Genomic DNA, 18,734 nt, shown 5'->3' with positions numbered 1-18,734 from the left:
CTCCCTTTTCTCACCATGGCATTTCGGCCCGGTGCTTGGTTCAGGATTGGTAAATTATAACTGTGGCGTGAGTCAAACTCGTGGCCATTGGGAATTGGTATCGAACCTCGCTAGGAGGGTTCAATTTGCAGTACATTTCCCTGTGGTTCACGCTCAGCCCAACTCCTTTTCAAACGGGGGAACTACTGTAGGTGACTTATTTTTGAGCTCTCTTGTTTTGTGTTTCTCAACCTCGTGCTTCACCTGGAGCTGGTTGCATCCGCGAGTGCCTCGTCATTCAAAGTGATTTAAGCTGGGTGTTCCATCTGCCGGCATTTTTCTCGTGGATGTGAAAAATTCCACAATGCAGGCTTTAAAATATCGGAGACCATCACATGTTGTACCCTGATCAATTTGGAAATTCCTTCACAAACGTACAGCAAACGTTTACGTTTACAATTAGCTACCTGTCCAGTTTTTTGTCACATTCATGACTTTTTGTGGGCACTGTGCTCCAGGCCATGAAGGATTTTTAGACTGTTTCCACTTTTAAATATGAAATTGCATTAATATAAAAAATCTGTAACCCTCCTGAAAACTGTGGCAGGAGGTGTTTCTACTTGTTTGCCTACCAGCTGTCACTGTACTTTTAATTTTGGTTGCCCGGTGCATTGTGGCTTGTCCAAAACAATTTCTTAAGTCGCATCTCCTTTTGGAAGAATCATTTGAGGAGACTTGCTTATCTGTCTTTTGATAAGCAATGAACTTGACCAAACACTGATTTAATATATCTTCTTTGGATGAAAGTCATAGTTACTTATTCAAGCACATTTCATAACCAGAATCAGCAGTGGAATTGATGGTTTCAGCAGGTGGGCTAAGCGGGTGTCGGAAAAACCAAAAGAAAAAATATGTTTTATTAAAAAAGAAAACCTAGTTTTAAGGGTTTTGAATGTGGTTTGTTTATTGAAGCATATCTGAACTAGAACGGCACTCAGTAGAGAGCATACCTCCGCCAGGTGGGCAGTTTACTTTTTTTTATTATCCCAGACTAGACCAGAAAATCACAATACAGCATCACATTTAATCAAAATCATCCGTCCCACAACTTTTTGATATATCCTGCTATGTATCGTTTTTGGCCCTTTCTCCCAATGGTGAAGAATCACTTTAAAAATTCTGCTAGCCGGATCGGATCTTCACCAAAATTGAATCGCTTCGTCCTTGTCACACACACAACCTGCCCACCAAGTTTCGTCCAAATCCATCCATACCTTTTTGAGATATCATGCTATATGTTAGTTTTAGCCCGATCACTCAATGGTGAAGAATCACTTAAAAAATTAAGTAATTCTCATATCCGAATCCATATTCAGATCTCCAAAATCGAATCGAATCGTCCTTGTCACACACAACCTGTCCACAAAGTTTCGTCCAAATTGGACCATAACTTCCTCAGATATCTTGCTATATATCGTTTTTGGCCCGATCTCCCAATGGTGAAGAATCACTTAAAAAATTATAGTAGCCGGATCCGAATCGGGATCTTCACCAATATCTAGTCATTTCCTCCTTGTTGCATACGCTACCGCTCTGCCAAAATTTTGTCCGAATCCGTCCCCAACTTTTTGAGATATTTTGTTCACAAAGAAACAAACGACAGACAGACAGGGGTGAAAACATAACCCCCATCCACTTTTGGTGGCAGAGGTAATTAGCTGTAATGAAATTTGGTTGGGTTTTGTGCTGTGTGCCAAGGTGATCTGCACACTTGTATTTGTTCTTTTTTTGCATAAAGTCAAGGCGCGTGGAAGAGTTAGGACTCTGAAGAAAGCACTTGTGCCTTGGCACGAATAGTGTGATATCCTTGTGCAGTCATTTGGAGAACACAGCCAGTGTTTTGTAAGGTTTGCTCTTTTTAAATTGTATTTGCCAGAGTTTTGGCAAAATGATTCAGAACTGATATTTTCATGAAACCCAGGGGTTTCTTTTCACAAATATGATTTGTATTTTCAATCATAGCTTCATGCAAATACCAGATGCATCTTGTTCTTAAGTTGTTATCCTCAAACCCCTGGCAATGTTTTCATGGGATTGCAAACCATTTTAGCTCACATAAATATACATCTCATGTTCTTCCAAATGTAAACTGCACCTTGGGGTTTCTTTTATTTTACTTTTTCTTGTCCTTGAAGTCTGTTCTGAAGCCTTTGCCTTGTATCACAGTTCGTTTCATGCTGATTCCAATGCACATTCTTTACTTTCTTGCCAGATGCCAACAGCTGTCAGGTTTAATCACACGGCTTCATGTGTTTACCATGTGTAGCTTGTCTCCCTCCTTTGTGTCTAAGACACAAATGAATTCATTATTATTTGTAAGCCTTCCACAGCAAAATGTGATGTTAGTTAATGTACCAGTATGTATTTCTAGATTTTCCCCACCTATATTTTTGGATTCCTCAACAACATCAAAAGCATTTAAAAATTAGTTTTGGCCATTGGCTAAAAAGAGTCATCATTGACATTGGTGGACTCGAATAGAGCGTTCGTACAAAATGTATTTGTGCACACACATTCAAACCATATGAGTATAGATATAAGCCACATGATCCACTTGAATGTGATATTCCGGTCTTTGTGTATGTAATGGTGCTGCATATCTTTACCTTAATTATCATTGAAGTCCTTTTCCTTAATTTTTAAAATAATTATTATGGTTCCGGGAGGGTGTCTGTGGTGTTTATTATTGGTGTCTGTGGTGTCCCACTTTGTGAAGAATCTTTGTTTCCATTATTTGACTTTTTAAATTATTAAATTTTTCATGATTTGACGTTTCAATTTTCAATTATTTATTTTCTGAATTTCAATTACTTAATTATTTCAAAATTTCCTTTAAAATTTAGTTATTTAATTACATATATATATATATATATATATTGTTGCGGATATGGCATTTGGCCTCCATATCCGCTTGTAAATATTCCCCTATTTCCCCAATACTCCCCAACTATCCCCAATCCCCCATTCCCTAGTCCCATTGCCTGTAAATAACACTCTGTAGAACCGACCTTCCCCTTTTTCCCCCATTAAATGTCGTGCCCAGGTCCACCGCATCTCACGTAGACAACTTTCGGACATCTTGCTAGTTATTCTTAGTCTATGTCAGTTAAGGACTCGTTTCCATTAATTCTGACTCTTCGTTGCACCAGAATGTGATTGTATGGCACCAGTAGTGAGTTTAGGACCTCCCCTTACCTCCTCCCATCTTCCCCATGAAACAACAACAACAACAACAACAACAATAACAACAACTACAACAACAGAGGAGATTGGGGGCGGCGCGGCGCGGGGAGTGTGCGTCCTCACTCCGGCTTGGTTAGCCGCCATTGCCATGTGCGCCCACGGGGTTACCACGAAGGGGCTGGCTGCCAGCTCCTCGTCAAGGGCGGAGCCGGTAACCCCCCCGCACCCAATAAGAAGGGCGGACCGATTCCATCTGGGGCGGAGCTAACTAGCCGAGGGCGTGTCACTCCCCGCCGGATATGCGCCGCCACTTACCGGATGTGAGGTCAGATGCGCCCCCAGCTTGGAAAGACAAGTCGCGACCTCCGAGCGCTGAGCGACCTCCCCGCATCTTTGGACCGGACCGGGTCGATTCTGTCCCTGAGCCAAGAGTGCACCTTGAGCCATCGACTACCCGCTTTCCTTGCCATCAATCCCCGTGTGAGTCAGTTTTGTCCTGTTTATCTGTCGTCTGTCGGGGCTACTATAAGACCGTAATTAAGTGCCTATCTTTCTATGCTGTCCCTCTCATCCCTGTAATCTAACCTTCCGCAATATTATAACCTCCTCCGGAGGTCTTGAGAACCGTACCCCTGGTGTCGTGTCATTTTAAACCCAGCCGTTGTGTCCTTTCCTCAATTGATTTAGCGTAGCGCGACTCGGCCAAGGTTCGAGTATAATCGGGTAACTTGTGCGAACACGGCGGCCATTCCGCTCGGCCCAGCATAACATCAAAGTCGTGTCCGTAACAATATATATATATATACTCCCCCTCACCCCCACACCTCCACCAACCTTAATCGTATGTTGCCCTTGTATATGACCCGTTAATAAAATTGGTTTCCACATTGCAATGGTCACGTCATTATGAGTAATTGGTGAAAGTTATAATTCATCCAGTATGGCATAACAATAATAAATTAGTTTAAATAGTGCAAATACACTCATTTAAAATATGTGTGTTGATTACCCAATCAGTTTTTCGCTGACAATCACCTGCCAGCTAAACCAATTGGGTAATCGCGATACCGCCGCATTTCAAGGGAGTCTTTCCCCCACATTTGAAATTATATTGATGCAACGAGCCAGATGGAGGGCCTATTTGCTCGCTTACTGGGCTCAATTTGGCTTGTCTGTGGTCGATCGAGGCATCCGCCAGATTTCTCCTCACACCAAAGAACTCAAAATGGCAATTTATAGTGGTTCGTCACGCTCGGTGAGGGAGGGGTTTGGATTTGGACGCTAATCATCCTGCCAATCAGTCCTCTAAATGATTGAATAAAGCCAATGCAGCTTCGCGATCGTGGTCACCCAAATAATTCAATCAGAGACCCAGTAAGTTTAAAGTGTGTGTGAAACAAGAATGGGAAGAACATGAAAGCAATAATCACAATGCTATTTAAAATCAAAGACGTATGTGCCCCGGGTATTCCTACAAATTGCGAAGATTCTTTAAAAGCCTATCCTTAAAGGCCTTGATCATTCCACTGCAGAAGGACCAAAGGGAAAATCACAAGGCATGGAATACCCCAGTACAGCCCATACGGGCGCTGCGAGTTGACCAGGGTGTGTCCTGATCACGATAGGCAGGCAACCTGGGCATGCAGAATTTTCAGAGGGGTTCGGCATGATCTGAGCTCTGGGTGGGAGAGGAATGGTTGGGATGAAGGGAGGTATAGACAAGCTCCATCTCTTCAGGTGCTCTATGGCACTTCCTTCACTGCCAAACTCCAAACCACACTGACACAGATCGCCAGATTTTTGGTCAATCCCCCTTTTAACCCCTCATCTCTTGCCCGGGCATGTGAGTTTTCATGGCCCTGCCTGCTCTGTGCTCATTCGTGGTCAGACACCACTTGAGGAAAAATACCGCCGCTGAGATTCTTCGCCCATCCCAAATGTTGCAGGCCGGTATGGGTGCACCAAAACGTGCGCCTTGGTTGGCCTGCAAGGCCACTATTCCCCAAAGGACACAAGACAGATTGCAATCAATCTGTCCAATCCCGCTTCACCCGTGCCTGTTTTTACCTTACTCTTCCTGAAGATCTCGTGAATGGTCCCATCTCAAACCAAGATCTGGTACGTATGGTACCCAGACATGTCTGTGGAGTCACAGGCACGGTACATAGTGTCATGGCGGTGCGTCACAGGCACGGTACATAGTGTCATGGTGGTGCGTCACAGGCATGGTACATAGTGTCATGGTGGTGCGTCACAGGCAGGGTACATAGTGTCATGGCGGTGCGTCACAGGCACGGTACATAGTGTCATGGTGGTGCATCACAGGTACGGTACATAGTGTCATGGTGGTGCGTCACAGGCATGGTACATAGTGTCATGGTGGTGCGTCACAGGCACGGTATATAGTGTCATGGCGGTGCGTCACAGGCACGGTACATCGTGTCATGGCGGTGCGTCGCAGGCACGGTACATCGTACATAGTGTCATGGCGGTGCGTCACAGGCATGGTACATAGTGTCATCGCGGTGCATCACAGACAACATTTAAAAAAAAGGTTTCAATGGAGAAGTGGTTTTTGACACAAAACAACCATTCTAAAACAATTAATTTACCTCACTCTTACGCTAAACATGCACTAAAGAAATAACTATTTCTAAGAAATGTGCATTGATAATCCCTAAAAGAGCCATTTCAGCAACAAAATGCTGACATGCTTTTGACAATGTGCAAATTATCTGATTGTGCTGAATTTTTGGTTCATAATCTAAGTTGTGTTGTTGTTTGCATCACTTTGCATTTATGGGAATTGTTTTTTCTTCTTTTCCATTAATGCCATTTGCCCACCATTTTCGAGGGAAATTATCATACCACAAATAATTTCCTTGTGTTTTGTTTGCAGAAAAGTATGAAGTTTTGTTTTTGCTATTGCAGGTGTAAATATCGTGTTTAGTCATTTAGTGCTGAAGGCAAAAGTAGCAAAACAGAAGAAACATGAAGGGTCATTTGGAGATTATTAATAGCTCCATCTCACCAAAAAACCCTCACTATCGGGTAATGAAACATTTTTGCTGAAATGCAATGTTACCTTGTTAAATAACATTAATTTCCAGTTAAATGCAGCGTGTTTCACTTTAAATTACGATTTCTCATTTTGTTTCTGCTGTCTTTTATGCAGGTGAAATGGAGTGTACAGGAGAATAGTGTTGGCTGTGTTTTCATCAAATCTTGCAACGTGCCATTTAAAAAACTACATGATGTTCGTGCAAAGTGAGTGATGAAGTTGTGTATTTGTGAGTGTTTATAATCTCCTTCTGATGGCCTTGTATATTGGAGCAGCTCTATTTTTATTCCATAACTTTTGACCATGTCGTTTTTACTCTTGGCTTCTCTTGCATAATCCTTTGAACGGTGATCAAAATGGGTCATTTTACAGCATCATAGATGCAGCTAAGTAAAACCTTCACATGTGTTATCTTGAATCCTTCTATTAATTTGCAATTGGTCACTGGATTTGACACCAATACAAAATTTAATTACAGACCCTAAGCATCAAAAAGCTACTTATATCGAAGAAACCGTTTGAAACGGAGCACCTCACCACTATTAGAGCATGGGAATTGCATCAGATGTGGCAATAAATGTGAGTTGTTGCTCCCAGCTTGCTAGCTCGATGACAGAAGACACCATTTGCATTTTTGCTATCTCCATCCCTACCCCATTTAGAATCCCATGCAACTTGCGAGTTAAGTTCCCATTGAGAACTAGTAGAAGCCGTGTTAAAAAATCCACAATTTAAAAAGGAAGCCATTTATTCTGCCCTGGTTGAAAGACCTAAAAAATGAGGTTGTATATTCATATTCATAATAGGAAAGAAAAAAAATTCAGAAGCTGCCCAGGTTCTAATTTTTTGTTTGTTTAATTGAAAAATTAAATTTTTCCTGTAGGTTTGGATGAATTAGAAGCAAGTTTTACATAATAATCTTTTCTCTGCAGGAGTGTTTCCATGTTTCAATGTGGGACAGATAAACAGACAGCAATAGTGTGTGTGTGTGTGTGTGTGTGTGTGTGTGTGTGTGTGTGTGTGTGTGTGTGTGTGTGTGTGTGTGTGTGTGTGTGTGTGTACACCTTCACATATGTTACACAGCTTTTTGTTTACACAGCTGTGTGTGTGAGTGTAACACAGCTTTTGCCTAATTTTGTTCTGATTTCACTTGAGATTTTGACATAATTATTTCGGCCATGAGTTACAATCATGAAATATGTTATCAGTTTTGAATATCAGCTTCTAATAAGCCCATACGATAACGTTGCTAGAAGCCAATTGCAGTACACACACACACATACAAGGATGGCTGTCCGTTCCCTGGTTCGCTCATTGGCTGGAGTGAGGCTAGGTGCACTGTAATTGGCAACATTTAAAAAAGAGGGAGGAGAGGGAGTGAACATTTAATTGCATCTAGTTATTTTCATTCAGTCGTAGGTATCAGACTGAATTTTAACTTAAGACACCATCTACCCATATTTTGCATGCAGACTTGCCCTTGTAGCACAAGTTCAAAACAGACTGAATGCAACATTTCCACTCCCAAAATGTGTTTTACTCTATGCATTACGAGGCTCTTTTTACAACTCCTAAAATGTTTTTCCACAAATTATTCTGTGGACACAGTCCACAAAATTATGTTCTCACTGGAATGTTCGCTGAGACATTCTGGGTTTCATTTAGCAGCTAAGACTACGGCCTCTATCCAAATATTCTAATTCTGTTATTACAAATTTAACTTTACAATTGTGAATTATATGCACAATTATCTCAGCAATGATAGACTATCAGGATAGCCTTGTGTGAATTTTAATGTTTTGAAAATATTGGTTTTGAATGCAAATTGCTAAATGTTATTGGAATTAACTGCCATATGATTTGCATTTTAAGTGCTGGAAACTTCAAAGGTGGTAAAAGCTAATCTTACGTATTCTTTAGTTCTATGGTACCTTCTTATAATTTTTTCTGCTCCATGAGCAAATTTTTTTGTTATATACACAACCTGTCAAAAGATTTAGAACACCTCAATTTTTCCAGTTTTTATTGAAATTTACGCAGTTTAATGTCTCAATGTACTCTGAAATTAAGCAGAGAACAAATAAACAATTGGATATAAAAAAAGAAATCATAGAATCATTTTGTTTAACAAAATTTAATTTAAATTTTTGACTCAGCAAAGTGGCCACCTTTTGCAGATATAACCGCCGAACACACTCGTGGCATTCTTTCTCCAATGGAAATCAAATATTGTTCGGGAAGTTCTTCCCAACACTGTTACAGAAGTTCCCACAAATGTGTTGCACTTGTAGGTTGCTTTGCTTTCACCCTTCTGTCCAGTTCATCCCAAACCAGCTCGGTGGGGTTTCAGTCTGGAGACTGTGCTGGCCATTCCATGACTTGCAGCCTACCGTCTTGTTCTTTTCCTCGAAGGTAGTTTTGACATAGCCTGGAGGTGTGTTTAGGGTCATTATCTTGCTGTAGGATGAACCCCTGACCAACAAGGCATGATGTACCAGAGGGTATTGCATGGCGCTGCAAAATGCTGTGGTAGCCCTTTTGGTTCAGGGTGCCAGTCACTCTGTGCAAGTTGCTGACTCTGGATCCAGCAAAAGAGCCCCAGACCATCACACTTCCTCCTCCATGTTTGACAGTTGGTGTCACACACTGAGGAACCATCCTTTCGCCTACTCGATGGCGTACAAAAACCCTGCGTGATGAACCAAAGATTTCAAATTTTGATTCATCGGTTCATAAGACCAAGACCTTCTTCCAGTCTTCAGTAATCCACTGGCGGTGCTTCCTGGCCGAGTCAAGCCTCTTTTTCTTATTTGCCATCTTAGCAATGGCTTTCTTACTGCCACTCGACCTGTCAAACCTATAGCTCGAAGTCTTCTCTTAACAGTTGAAACTTAGTCTTGCTTACTTTGACCAGTGTTAAGCTGTGCTTGAAGCTGTTGTCCTGTGAACCGCCTATCACGCAAGCTGTTGACTCTCAGAAACTTGTCTTCTGATTCTGTTGTGGCTTTGGGTCTGCCAGACCTCTTCCTGTCAGAGTTTCCTCCAGTTTCCATTATACTACTTCCTGCAGTGCAATATTGTCCAAATAATGCTTCAGAGGGTGTAATAATAGTCTGTTCCAATACTGCTTTTATACAGACAGGGCGTTTGTAATCAAGTAATCAGCAGAGGTTGGGACACCTGTAGGAATTGTTTGCATCAACTTTCAAGGCTTAATATACTTAGTCATGTGAAAAAGTAAGTACACCCCATGTAAAGTTTTGACTTTTTCAACATATTTCAACATACAGCTATTTGATCTTCATTTCAACAATATTGATAGATAAAGGTGATATAATATAACAAATATCATGAAACATTTTCATTTTGTCGTCCATTGTATAATTTAAATAAACATAAATGCAAATTTCGCATGTGGAAAAAGTAAGTACACCCCCACATTTATCACTACTTCAAATACCTAAAATTAGAATCAGGTGCACCAGCTCAGGTGCAAATGATTAGAACATCGTTAGAGAGGATCTTGGAGGAACCTGTCTTATTTAAACCTCAGGCATTTCGTTTGGTTTGCTCTTTGTTGTTGAAGTGCGCGGCGTCGCTATGCTGAGATCAAAAGAGCTCTCTGAGGCCTTCAGAAAGAAGGTTATAGATGCCTACTAGTCTGGGAAGGGATTTAAAAAGATCTCCAAACAATTTGAAATCAATCATTCGACTGTCCGGAAGATCATCTACAAGTGGAGAAGATTCAAAATAACTGCCAACTTGTTCAGGCCAGGCCACCCCAGCAAGTTCAGCCCGAGAGCAGACCGCAAGATGCTGAAAGAAGTCTCGAAGAACCCCAGAATGTCATCACGGGACCTACAGGTAGCTCTTGCCACTGTTGATGCGAAAGAGGCTGCACAAATTTGATCTACATGGAAGGTGTGCCAGGAGGAAACCTTTGCTGTCCAGAAAGAACATCAGGGCAAGACTAAAGTTTGCCAATGAACACCTTGGCAAAGACAAGCACTTCTGGAACAATGTGCTCTGGACAGATGAGTCAAAGGTAGAGCTATTTGGCCACAGTACCTGAAGACATGTTTGGCAAAAACCAAAGACAGCATTTGACCACAAGAACCTGATACCAACTGTAAAGCATGGTGGTGGAAATATTATGGTTTGGGGCAGCTTTGCTGCATCAGGGCCTGGGCAGCTCACCATCATAGAATCCTCGATGAATTCTTCATTGTACCAGAGGGTGCTTGAGGATAATGTGAGGCCATCTGTTGGAAAGTTGAAGCTCAACTGAAGGTGGACCTTGCAACATAACAATGACCCAAAACATACCAGTAAACCCACCAAGGAATGGCTGAAAAGAAAGAAATGGAGGGTTCTGGAATGGCCAAGTCAAAGCCCGGATCGAAATCCCATCGAGATGTTGTGGGGGGATTTGAAACGAGCTGTGCATGCAAGAAACTCCTCAAACATCGCACAGCTGAAAGAATTCTGCATGGAGGAGTGGGCAAAAATTTCTCCCAGTCGATGTCAGAGACTGGTAGACAGTTATAAGAAACGCCAACTTGAGGTTGTTTCTGCCAAAGGGAACAATACCACCGATTAGAGCGAAGGGTGTACTTACTTTTTCCACATGTGAAATTTGCATTTATGCTCATTTAAATTATACAATGGACTACAAAATGTAAATGTTTCATGATCTTTGTTATATTATATCACCTTTATCTATCAATATTGTTGAAATGAAGATCAAATAGCTGTATGTTGAAATATGTTGAAAAAGTCAAAACTTTACATGGGGTGTTCTTACTTTTTCACTTTCTTACTTACTTGTAAGTGTACTTACTTCCTTCGTAAATAAATAAGAACGAAGAAATATCTGTCGGCAATTTCCCATCTGTGGCGATACGTGATCGAAGCTATGCCCCTCGCCCCACATTATTGTGACGACGTATAAATTAAATATTTCATCGTGACGACTGTCATCAAATGGAAAAGTCCGCCACAAATTCTTTAATATATCTCGGCATTTTCCCATCAGTTATTTTAGGCGGTGTATGATGGACCGTGCCGCAAAACTTTAAAAAATATATCTCGGCAAATTCCCTTTTGTGCGTGAATTTTCTCAATTATTTCTGACACCGAGTCTAAAACCATCGACAAAAATGAAATCAGATGGTGAGTTAGAGTGGAGAGTGGAGTTAGAGTGGCGTGAGAGAGTGTCAATGGCCTTCATGTTATCGGCCTTTGAAAATGCATTTTGTTCTATGAACGGAAACTTTCATCGGATTTTATTCCCGTTTTTTTTTTTCAACCGAGTCTTAAACCATGTCAGCGACTGTGAAAAATGAAATGAGATCGAATTAGAGTTTAAATAAAACTGTGAGAGAGAGCAAGACACCACGGGCCTAACAAAACAGGCCTCAAAGCTATGCGAGTAAATAAAATGGTGGATATTTGTTTTTGAAGCCTCTTCCAGAATGGATGGAGCTGCTCTCTCAACGGAGGAAGCCACACCCCCAGACAGACGTCCGACAGATAGACAGAATCACCTACGGAGAATATAATATAGATAGAAGCTTCACGGAAGAGCTTGGAAGCAAATATCACATACAGGATATCAGATCATCATCATCATCATCATCATCATCATCATCATCAGCATATGATGATCAATATCATCATATCAGTCTTTGTAGACAATGAATGAATGAATGAATGAATGATCGTTTTACGGCCATTTTTCCCCGCTTGGGTGGGGGTTGGCCTTGCAGGCTCCATGACCTCATGGGCCCTGTTTGAGGCAATGTTTTTATGGCCGGATGCCCTTCCTGACGCAAACCCTTAGTCGCCTCTTGCGATGCGCAGGGATACGGTGTACCTATTCTAAATCGGGGTACACACCGTGATCATTCATCCCAGCAAGCTGGTACGCAATTTGCCGACCTCGAAAGGATGACAGGCTACTTTGTAGACTATGAACAAATCAAAACGGTATGTGACATTTGAACCTGGGATCACAGATTCAGAAGCTATCTACTGAGATTGGAACACAAAATAGGCTAACCCCAAAAAATGTAGTGTTGAAATATTTGCTACAAAATATTTTTTTAACAAGAATATCACTCATTATATAGGTGCATGTGAAAAATAAGACAAAACACTACAATAATAGCAAATTACATGCCCCAATAGCTCATTGAGCTCCTACTATAGAAAGTAAAAAGGTACATTTTGAAGGAAAGCAAGCAAGCAAGGTACAATTTGCACAGGACGGGAAAGAAGCTCATTTGAAACAGAAATAACATCTGCACATTCCTGTTGTTGTGATTATCTGTTTATTGCAAATTAAAAAGTCAATTGCGATTGCATTCTGCTTCACACTTGCAGAGAGCCGCGTACTGTAATTGATCATTGATGCACTTGCAGCGCTTGTGACGACCCTTGTCGGCATGGCAACCACATCGTAGTAATTTCTGGCATGCTTTAGATGCATCTGGTAAAGTAGTCCACAGGGGATCCCAAAACTCTTCTCCGAACGTTTACAGTCTCATTCACCCGGTGATGGTAACTTTACAGAAGGAACCAGGCATTGGTCCAAACAATGCTCAGCTTAGTACACAGCTCTTTTGGTATGCTGGAATGGAGCTGCTGCTGGTGGAGGAATACTCTCTGGGGATACTCCTTTTTGAGAGAACGGAATTTTACGAGCCTCATTGACTCCTTTACAGTCGCTGCTTCTGTCGTACATCAACACGACAAACCTCTCGAGAACAGCCATTGCAGCATTAACATCAACTTCTATCGGAGTGTGGCTCGAGGATTCAAAAACATCTGTGGCTCAATTTGGCCAATCACAGTGTCATTCAAAACAAATGCGATTTTTTTCACATTTCCAGCCAGATTATATGTGCAAGCCCTGTGAAGTTTGCCTGAAGTTTCTTCACAGAAAAAAAACGATTGAATGCCTCCAGTCTTCCTTGGAGATTACGCCTACTAAACTCACAGGTAATTGAGCTCCGTCACCTTTCATTTCTCTGCTCTCAGTTATTTTAGATTGCTGAATTTGTTTCGGAAAGAATTTGTGCCATTTAGATGGTCTTATCTTAAATGTTTCAGCAAATCCCCTGTTCCCAGAAAAGGTGGCAACATCAATGTTCATTGACAGTCATTTTAATTTGCAAAATCGAGAGACGAGACAAACTGTCGTACCGAGAAACAAAATATCTCTTCTTTTTGGTGTACATGGTCCAGGCTTGTGGAAGAGCTCAAGCAGAATGGAAGGGAACAAAATGGAAAGGGGAAAACACCAACCTCAGATTAGAAGTGAGAGCAAGATCAAGAGGAGGGGGAGAAGGACACATGGTTGGGGGCGGGGGGGGGGGGGGCGGGGGGGGAGAAGGAAGGAGGATGAACAAGCTGCACACAGACTGAATGAAACACAGAAAGAAGAGGAGGGGAAGGTGGAGATGAAAGAGAAAAGGAAAACTGACAATGAACAAATGAAAGGGTTGAGGGATGGGGGGGGAGGGGAGGGTAGGAAGGAGGTGGAAAATCACAATAACCTGTTAATATGATGTCCATCTGCCCTTCACCAATATCAGCGAAAACTTAACACAACCAAATAAATACAAGCTGTCTTCGTATGGAATTTTCTGGATACCTAAGACTTTGAGGGTTTCCGTCTGACAAAGCGTGCACATTTGCCAGTCTATATCTGTCATATTAATGCGATGTCCAGCTTCCCTTCACCAATATCAGCAAATCTCATGAAGCCATCGTCAATACGACGACCCACCACAAAATGTAATTACAGTCATTCGTATTCAACCTCAAAAACTATGCCTGAAAAAGACCAAACATGCGATTAGTCAGGCAAATTTTGGTATCTGCTTGGGCATCAAACTCAAAATATTGTCGAAACTAGAACGCCACTCAGTAGAGCGCATACTCCCGCCATGGGTCAAGTTGGAATAGTACGATTTCACAAAAGTTTGAGGGAGTAGTTCAGTGACAACACAAGACAAGACAACACAAGACAGACACTGCACAGATATATATTTAGAATATATAGAAGATAATGTTAAAAAAAAAAAACAAGGCAATTTCATTTACATTTTCGGATTCAGCGTTCAATTCTATATAAGTGAGTGTATGTTAAGGCATGTGTGACTTCAAATGAAATTGTAAGCCAGAAAAACGTTCGTTTCATTCCTTAGGGATACAACATGTAAAACTGGCCCAAACGTCAAAACAAAACTCGCTCATTTTAAGTCGCACAAGCTAATGCGACCACTCATTCTTCTGAGAAGAATCCTGTGCACATGCTTGTCACACTTATAACTCACCTTAGTCTTTATAAGTTCATCAAATACTGACACCGCGATTGACATTCGCTGAGGTAAATGTTGATATCTCTTCTGAGGTAAAACAACAACAAAAAAAAAACAGTTAAAGCATTATACGTATCAAACGATACATTTTATGAAACGGGGAAACCGAATACACACTTTGGTGGTTTTAAAATGACAGAATATGTCTTTATTAGAAAGAAAAAAAAAGAACCTTGAAGACGACGCTGCTAACAAAATACACCGCTCCAGCGCATAACCACGTGTTTAAACTACATATACAACAAATATGAAAACGATTTTCATATCACAATGTTAAATATAGAATATATAGAAGATAATGTTAAAAAAAAATGAGCCCTATCTTCCAATGGTAAACAATCCTTCAAAAAATTCCTGGAATCTGAATAATATCCTGAGCTTCACCAAAAACTAATCAATTCTTCCTTATCCCAAGCGCAATCATCCCACCAACTTTCATCCAAATCCATTCAGAACTTTTCCAGATATCTTGTTCACAAACACACGGACACGATCGAATGCATTACTCCCGAGCGGGAGTAATAACTACAAGCGGTCTCCAACCAAATCTTGATTTCAAGTGTATCAACTAGGATAACAAAACAAAATTTAGTCTTTGATTCCTCATTAATTTTATCTCCTTATTATGGCATCTGAGGTGATTTCGCGATAACATTGTGGCCACCTTGAATATGGTGGCCACTTTAAAGATAGGTCAAGTTGGCCTATATCTAGATTTGATCAGATATGATCAGTATATACTTTCGCGAGTTATTTACTCTAGTTTTACGGTGTTTGTCTTCATTTTAAGGCATTTTTAAGGCATTACGCCCGGTTTACGTCAAAAACCGAGTTACGTCACGGCTTATGGAACCAATTAATGATGTAGGCTGGGGTATAACTGTATATACCCCCCCTGTTACCTGTTCTACCCTTGCCCCTTACCCCCGTATGTACAAAAATCTACACCCTTACCAATTCGTCACTACTGTCTCATCTTCCCCATATCTCCCAAATACCAAATTCGTCACCACAATCCATCTGACCAAAATTTGCCATCCCCAATTCATCATCAATCCTCATAAGGAGGGAGAGATGGAACATCAAAGCACAATGTCACACCCACGTCATGATGCGTCTCACAATCCAAACATTTGCACAAAAATAGTAAAACCCACAAACCATGGCATGGTGTGGAGCACCGTCGTTACCTCAGGTGAGTGGATGTAGATGGTGCAAGGAGATTTCCATCCTATCTACCTTCTAAATGACATTAACACACGTTGCACTACCCAGGGTCTTTCCCTGCCAATCCATTGGCCGTCTTACTCTATGCGGTTTTAAGAACCAAATTCCCATTGACCAAACTGTGGTGCTTCATCAATTTGGGGTCTCACTCCCCCGATTCAACTCCCTGTGCCTTTGCACAATTTCAGGACTGGGTCGTGTGGCTCTCCCAGCAGGCCTACCCACCTGCACACCTCCACCACTGCAGTTGCCTCCGAGCTTACCTGCTCCTTACCCTAACCTATCTACCTGGGGAAGGCGCTCTCCCCACTCGGTGCCCTCTGGCACTGGGCTACCCGGGTCCGTCCTCCGGATCCTCGGGCCCCATCCACAACTCTAACAGCTCCCAGAGCCCACCTGCGGCCTCACCTGGCCGACATCCTAACAGTGGCGGAGTGCCCATTTAACTACACACACTAACAGGCCACACGCCCAGCCATTTCCCCGTCACTAATGCACCCATCCAAACACCATTCTTCCACCACGCACCACAGATGCCAATATCCAGCCACAATTTACCTACTCCCTCTACCTAACTCTTAAACTACCCTCCCCGGGTATTCGTGATAGGGGTCCACTTTTCCCCCATTCACACCTTCGCACCATCCACTCCACTCCACCGTTTCCACCATACTCACTCCACGACCATCCATTCCATATTTCATATATTCCATACTCCATGTATTCCACACTACCATTCTCCATACACCTGTATTTGCACACCTGTGCCATCACACCTGGTGCTTCCTGCACCCTCCTTCCTCCAGCACCATTTGGTCAACACAACACGCAATCACCATTACTCAGTCATACACTGCTCCATACACCTGTTCACTTGCACACCTGTGCAATCATACCTGGTGCCACCTGCACCCTCCTTCCTCCCAGGCTTCTTCAATCATTCAATACAATGCACAACCACAATTGTTCCTCATACACTGCTCCATACACTTTCACGCTCAATACACACATCTCTCCCGAGCATTGCCTAGCAATTCCTCATTTGCTCGATATCAATACTCTCTCACACACGGCATCATCTGATCTACCTGGTGCCCTGCTAAAACTCGCGCTTCCCCGTCGCCCCTTACATTATTGCGCTCCCTCGTCATTATCATCCATTCTAACCTCTCTATGTCCCCGACTACCTGTCCAATGTTGCTACTTAAATCTAGTTACCTATGGTCATCTCTAGGTCCCTATACATTATCCTAACCCTCCCTCGGCGAGCTTACACTGCCATAAACCCCATAAAACTAGTGCTCATGTGCCCCGTTGTGAGGGATGGTGGATTTACCATCCTTGCACATCGGGCATCGCCCACTATCAATTTGGCCCATCCAATTTCAACCAATCAAAATTTCCCATCCCAAAATTTCGAATCCAAAACACTATCATTATCACAGTCCGCTATATCTGAGCCTGAGCCATTATCTGAGCCATTATCACAGTCCGCTATATCGGACCGCGCACGCTTGCGTAGTCACATCATTAAAACTCGGCTTCGCAAAGCCGAGCAATTAATTCGGGTGGTTTGGTCGCCTGCAGGTTGAATCCGTCCGGCATTCGGTTCAGGGGAGGCGGCTTGGTCGGGCCGAGATTCCACGCATCATCTCGGCGCGGCACCTTCCGGTCCCCGGCCCGATGGCTCAATCTCGCCCGGTCGGAACCCCGTCCCCGCCAGGGGGCACCGGTCCGCTTCCTCCTAGCTGCCCCTGAACCGGACCGGTCGCCTTGCCCGGCGAGGCCCGGACTCGACCGTGCGGGGCCTCGCATCCAACAAAGCGCACCGCGCACGCTATCCGTCACCCTAAACGCTGCCCCGGGCAACGTCGATGCTTCACTCGCATACGCGACCCGTTTCACACTCACAAAACCTGGCGTCTCGGCGCCTCCAGTGCATCCCACACACTCCGTCCATTCTACCACCGCACTCCCTGTTACACACCACTCCTCTCGCGCACACTTCCTTAACACACCTCGTGCACCGTCTTGCGCACTCTCCCTCGGTACGTACTCCGTACCACTCACCATGGGCATGCACTCTCGCATCCACCCACTCACGCGCTTCAATGGGCTCTCCCACACCCGCGCCACAACCAACTCAGGTGTGCTTCCTCGCACACTCATCCCAAGCGTGCATCCTCGCACCCGCTCCACCACCAACTCACTCTCCGGGTCACTCTCACCCTTGCACGTACACTCCGTATCGCTCTCACTCCCTGTGTCACACCCCGTACACCCCGACGTGCATTCCCGCTCGCACTCGGTTTCACACTTGCGCTTTGTAACACGCTCATTCCCCGATGCACACTTTTTTTCCACAAGCGCGCCATTTCCACTCACACCACTCACAGGGGACCCTTCACCAACGCCCGGATGCTTTCTCGATCCCAAGCGCGCGAAAATTCTTTCTGCGCCAAACATCCTCCTGCAAAATCTCCCCGCACAACATACAGCACGCCTCACCTTCGGGGTTCTTCTTCCTCCCTGCACCAACACCTGCAAATCTTTATAAGGATTAAGCACGGCATCAAGGTGTGAATTCAGACTTTGCACATAATCCATTCCTTCCTCCAACTGTTGCTCTTCTAAGTCTGTTGTCTCTACAATTTCAACTATACCCATGATTTCTTTGTTCACCTCGACGACCGTTGGCTTTAATAAAATTCCCTCTACCTCAGCGGTTGCCGGCTGCCCCATACCCCGGGTCGCGATCTCTATACCCGTCATTTTACCCGCGCTTTTCTCCGCTTCGCTCAACCAGCGTTTCTCGACCTGCTTTACCTCGTTGTGCA

At 43.2% G+C, this 18,734-nt stretch overlaps 1 protein-coding gene across 3 annotated transcripts in view; it reads left to right on the top strand.

Annotated features, from left to right (window-relative positions):
* Window positions 1-18,734, top strand: part of LOC137432927 (uncharacterized protein C05D11.1) — a 199,295-nt gene that overhangs the window by 46,428 nt on the left and 134,133 nt on the right. For all 3 annotated transcript variants that reach the window (XR_010985599.2, XM_068125243.2, XM_068125244.2), the window contains one exon: window positions 6,398-6,489. Coding sequence is in view for 2 of the 3 variants with exons in the window: in XM_068125243.2 (XP_067981344.2) it covers window positions 6,398-6,489 (92 nt within the window). In the remaining variant the exon portion in view is untranslated. The remainder of the gene's footprint in view (window positions 1-6,397; window positions 6,490-18,734) is intronic.

Source organism: Myxine glutinosa, chromosome 8, assembly GCF_964187855.1.
Source record: "Myxine glutinosa chromosome 8, kmMyxGlut1.1, whole genome shotgun sequence".
Taxonomy (NCBI): domain Eukaryota; kingdom Metazoa; phylum Chordata; class Myxini; order Myxiniformes; family Myxinidae; genus Myxine; species Myxine glutinosa.
The sequence above is the reverse complement of the archived record's forward strand: the minus strand, read 5'-3'. Positions and strand labels throughout refer to the sequence as shown.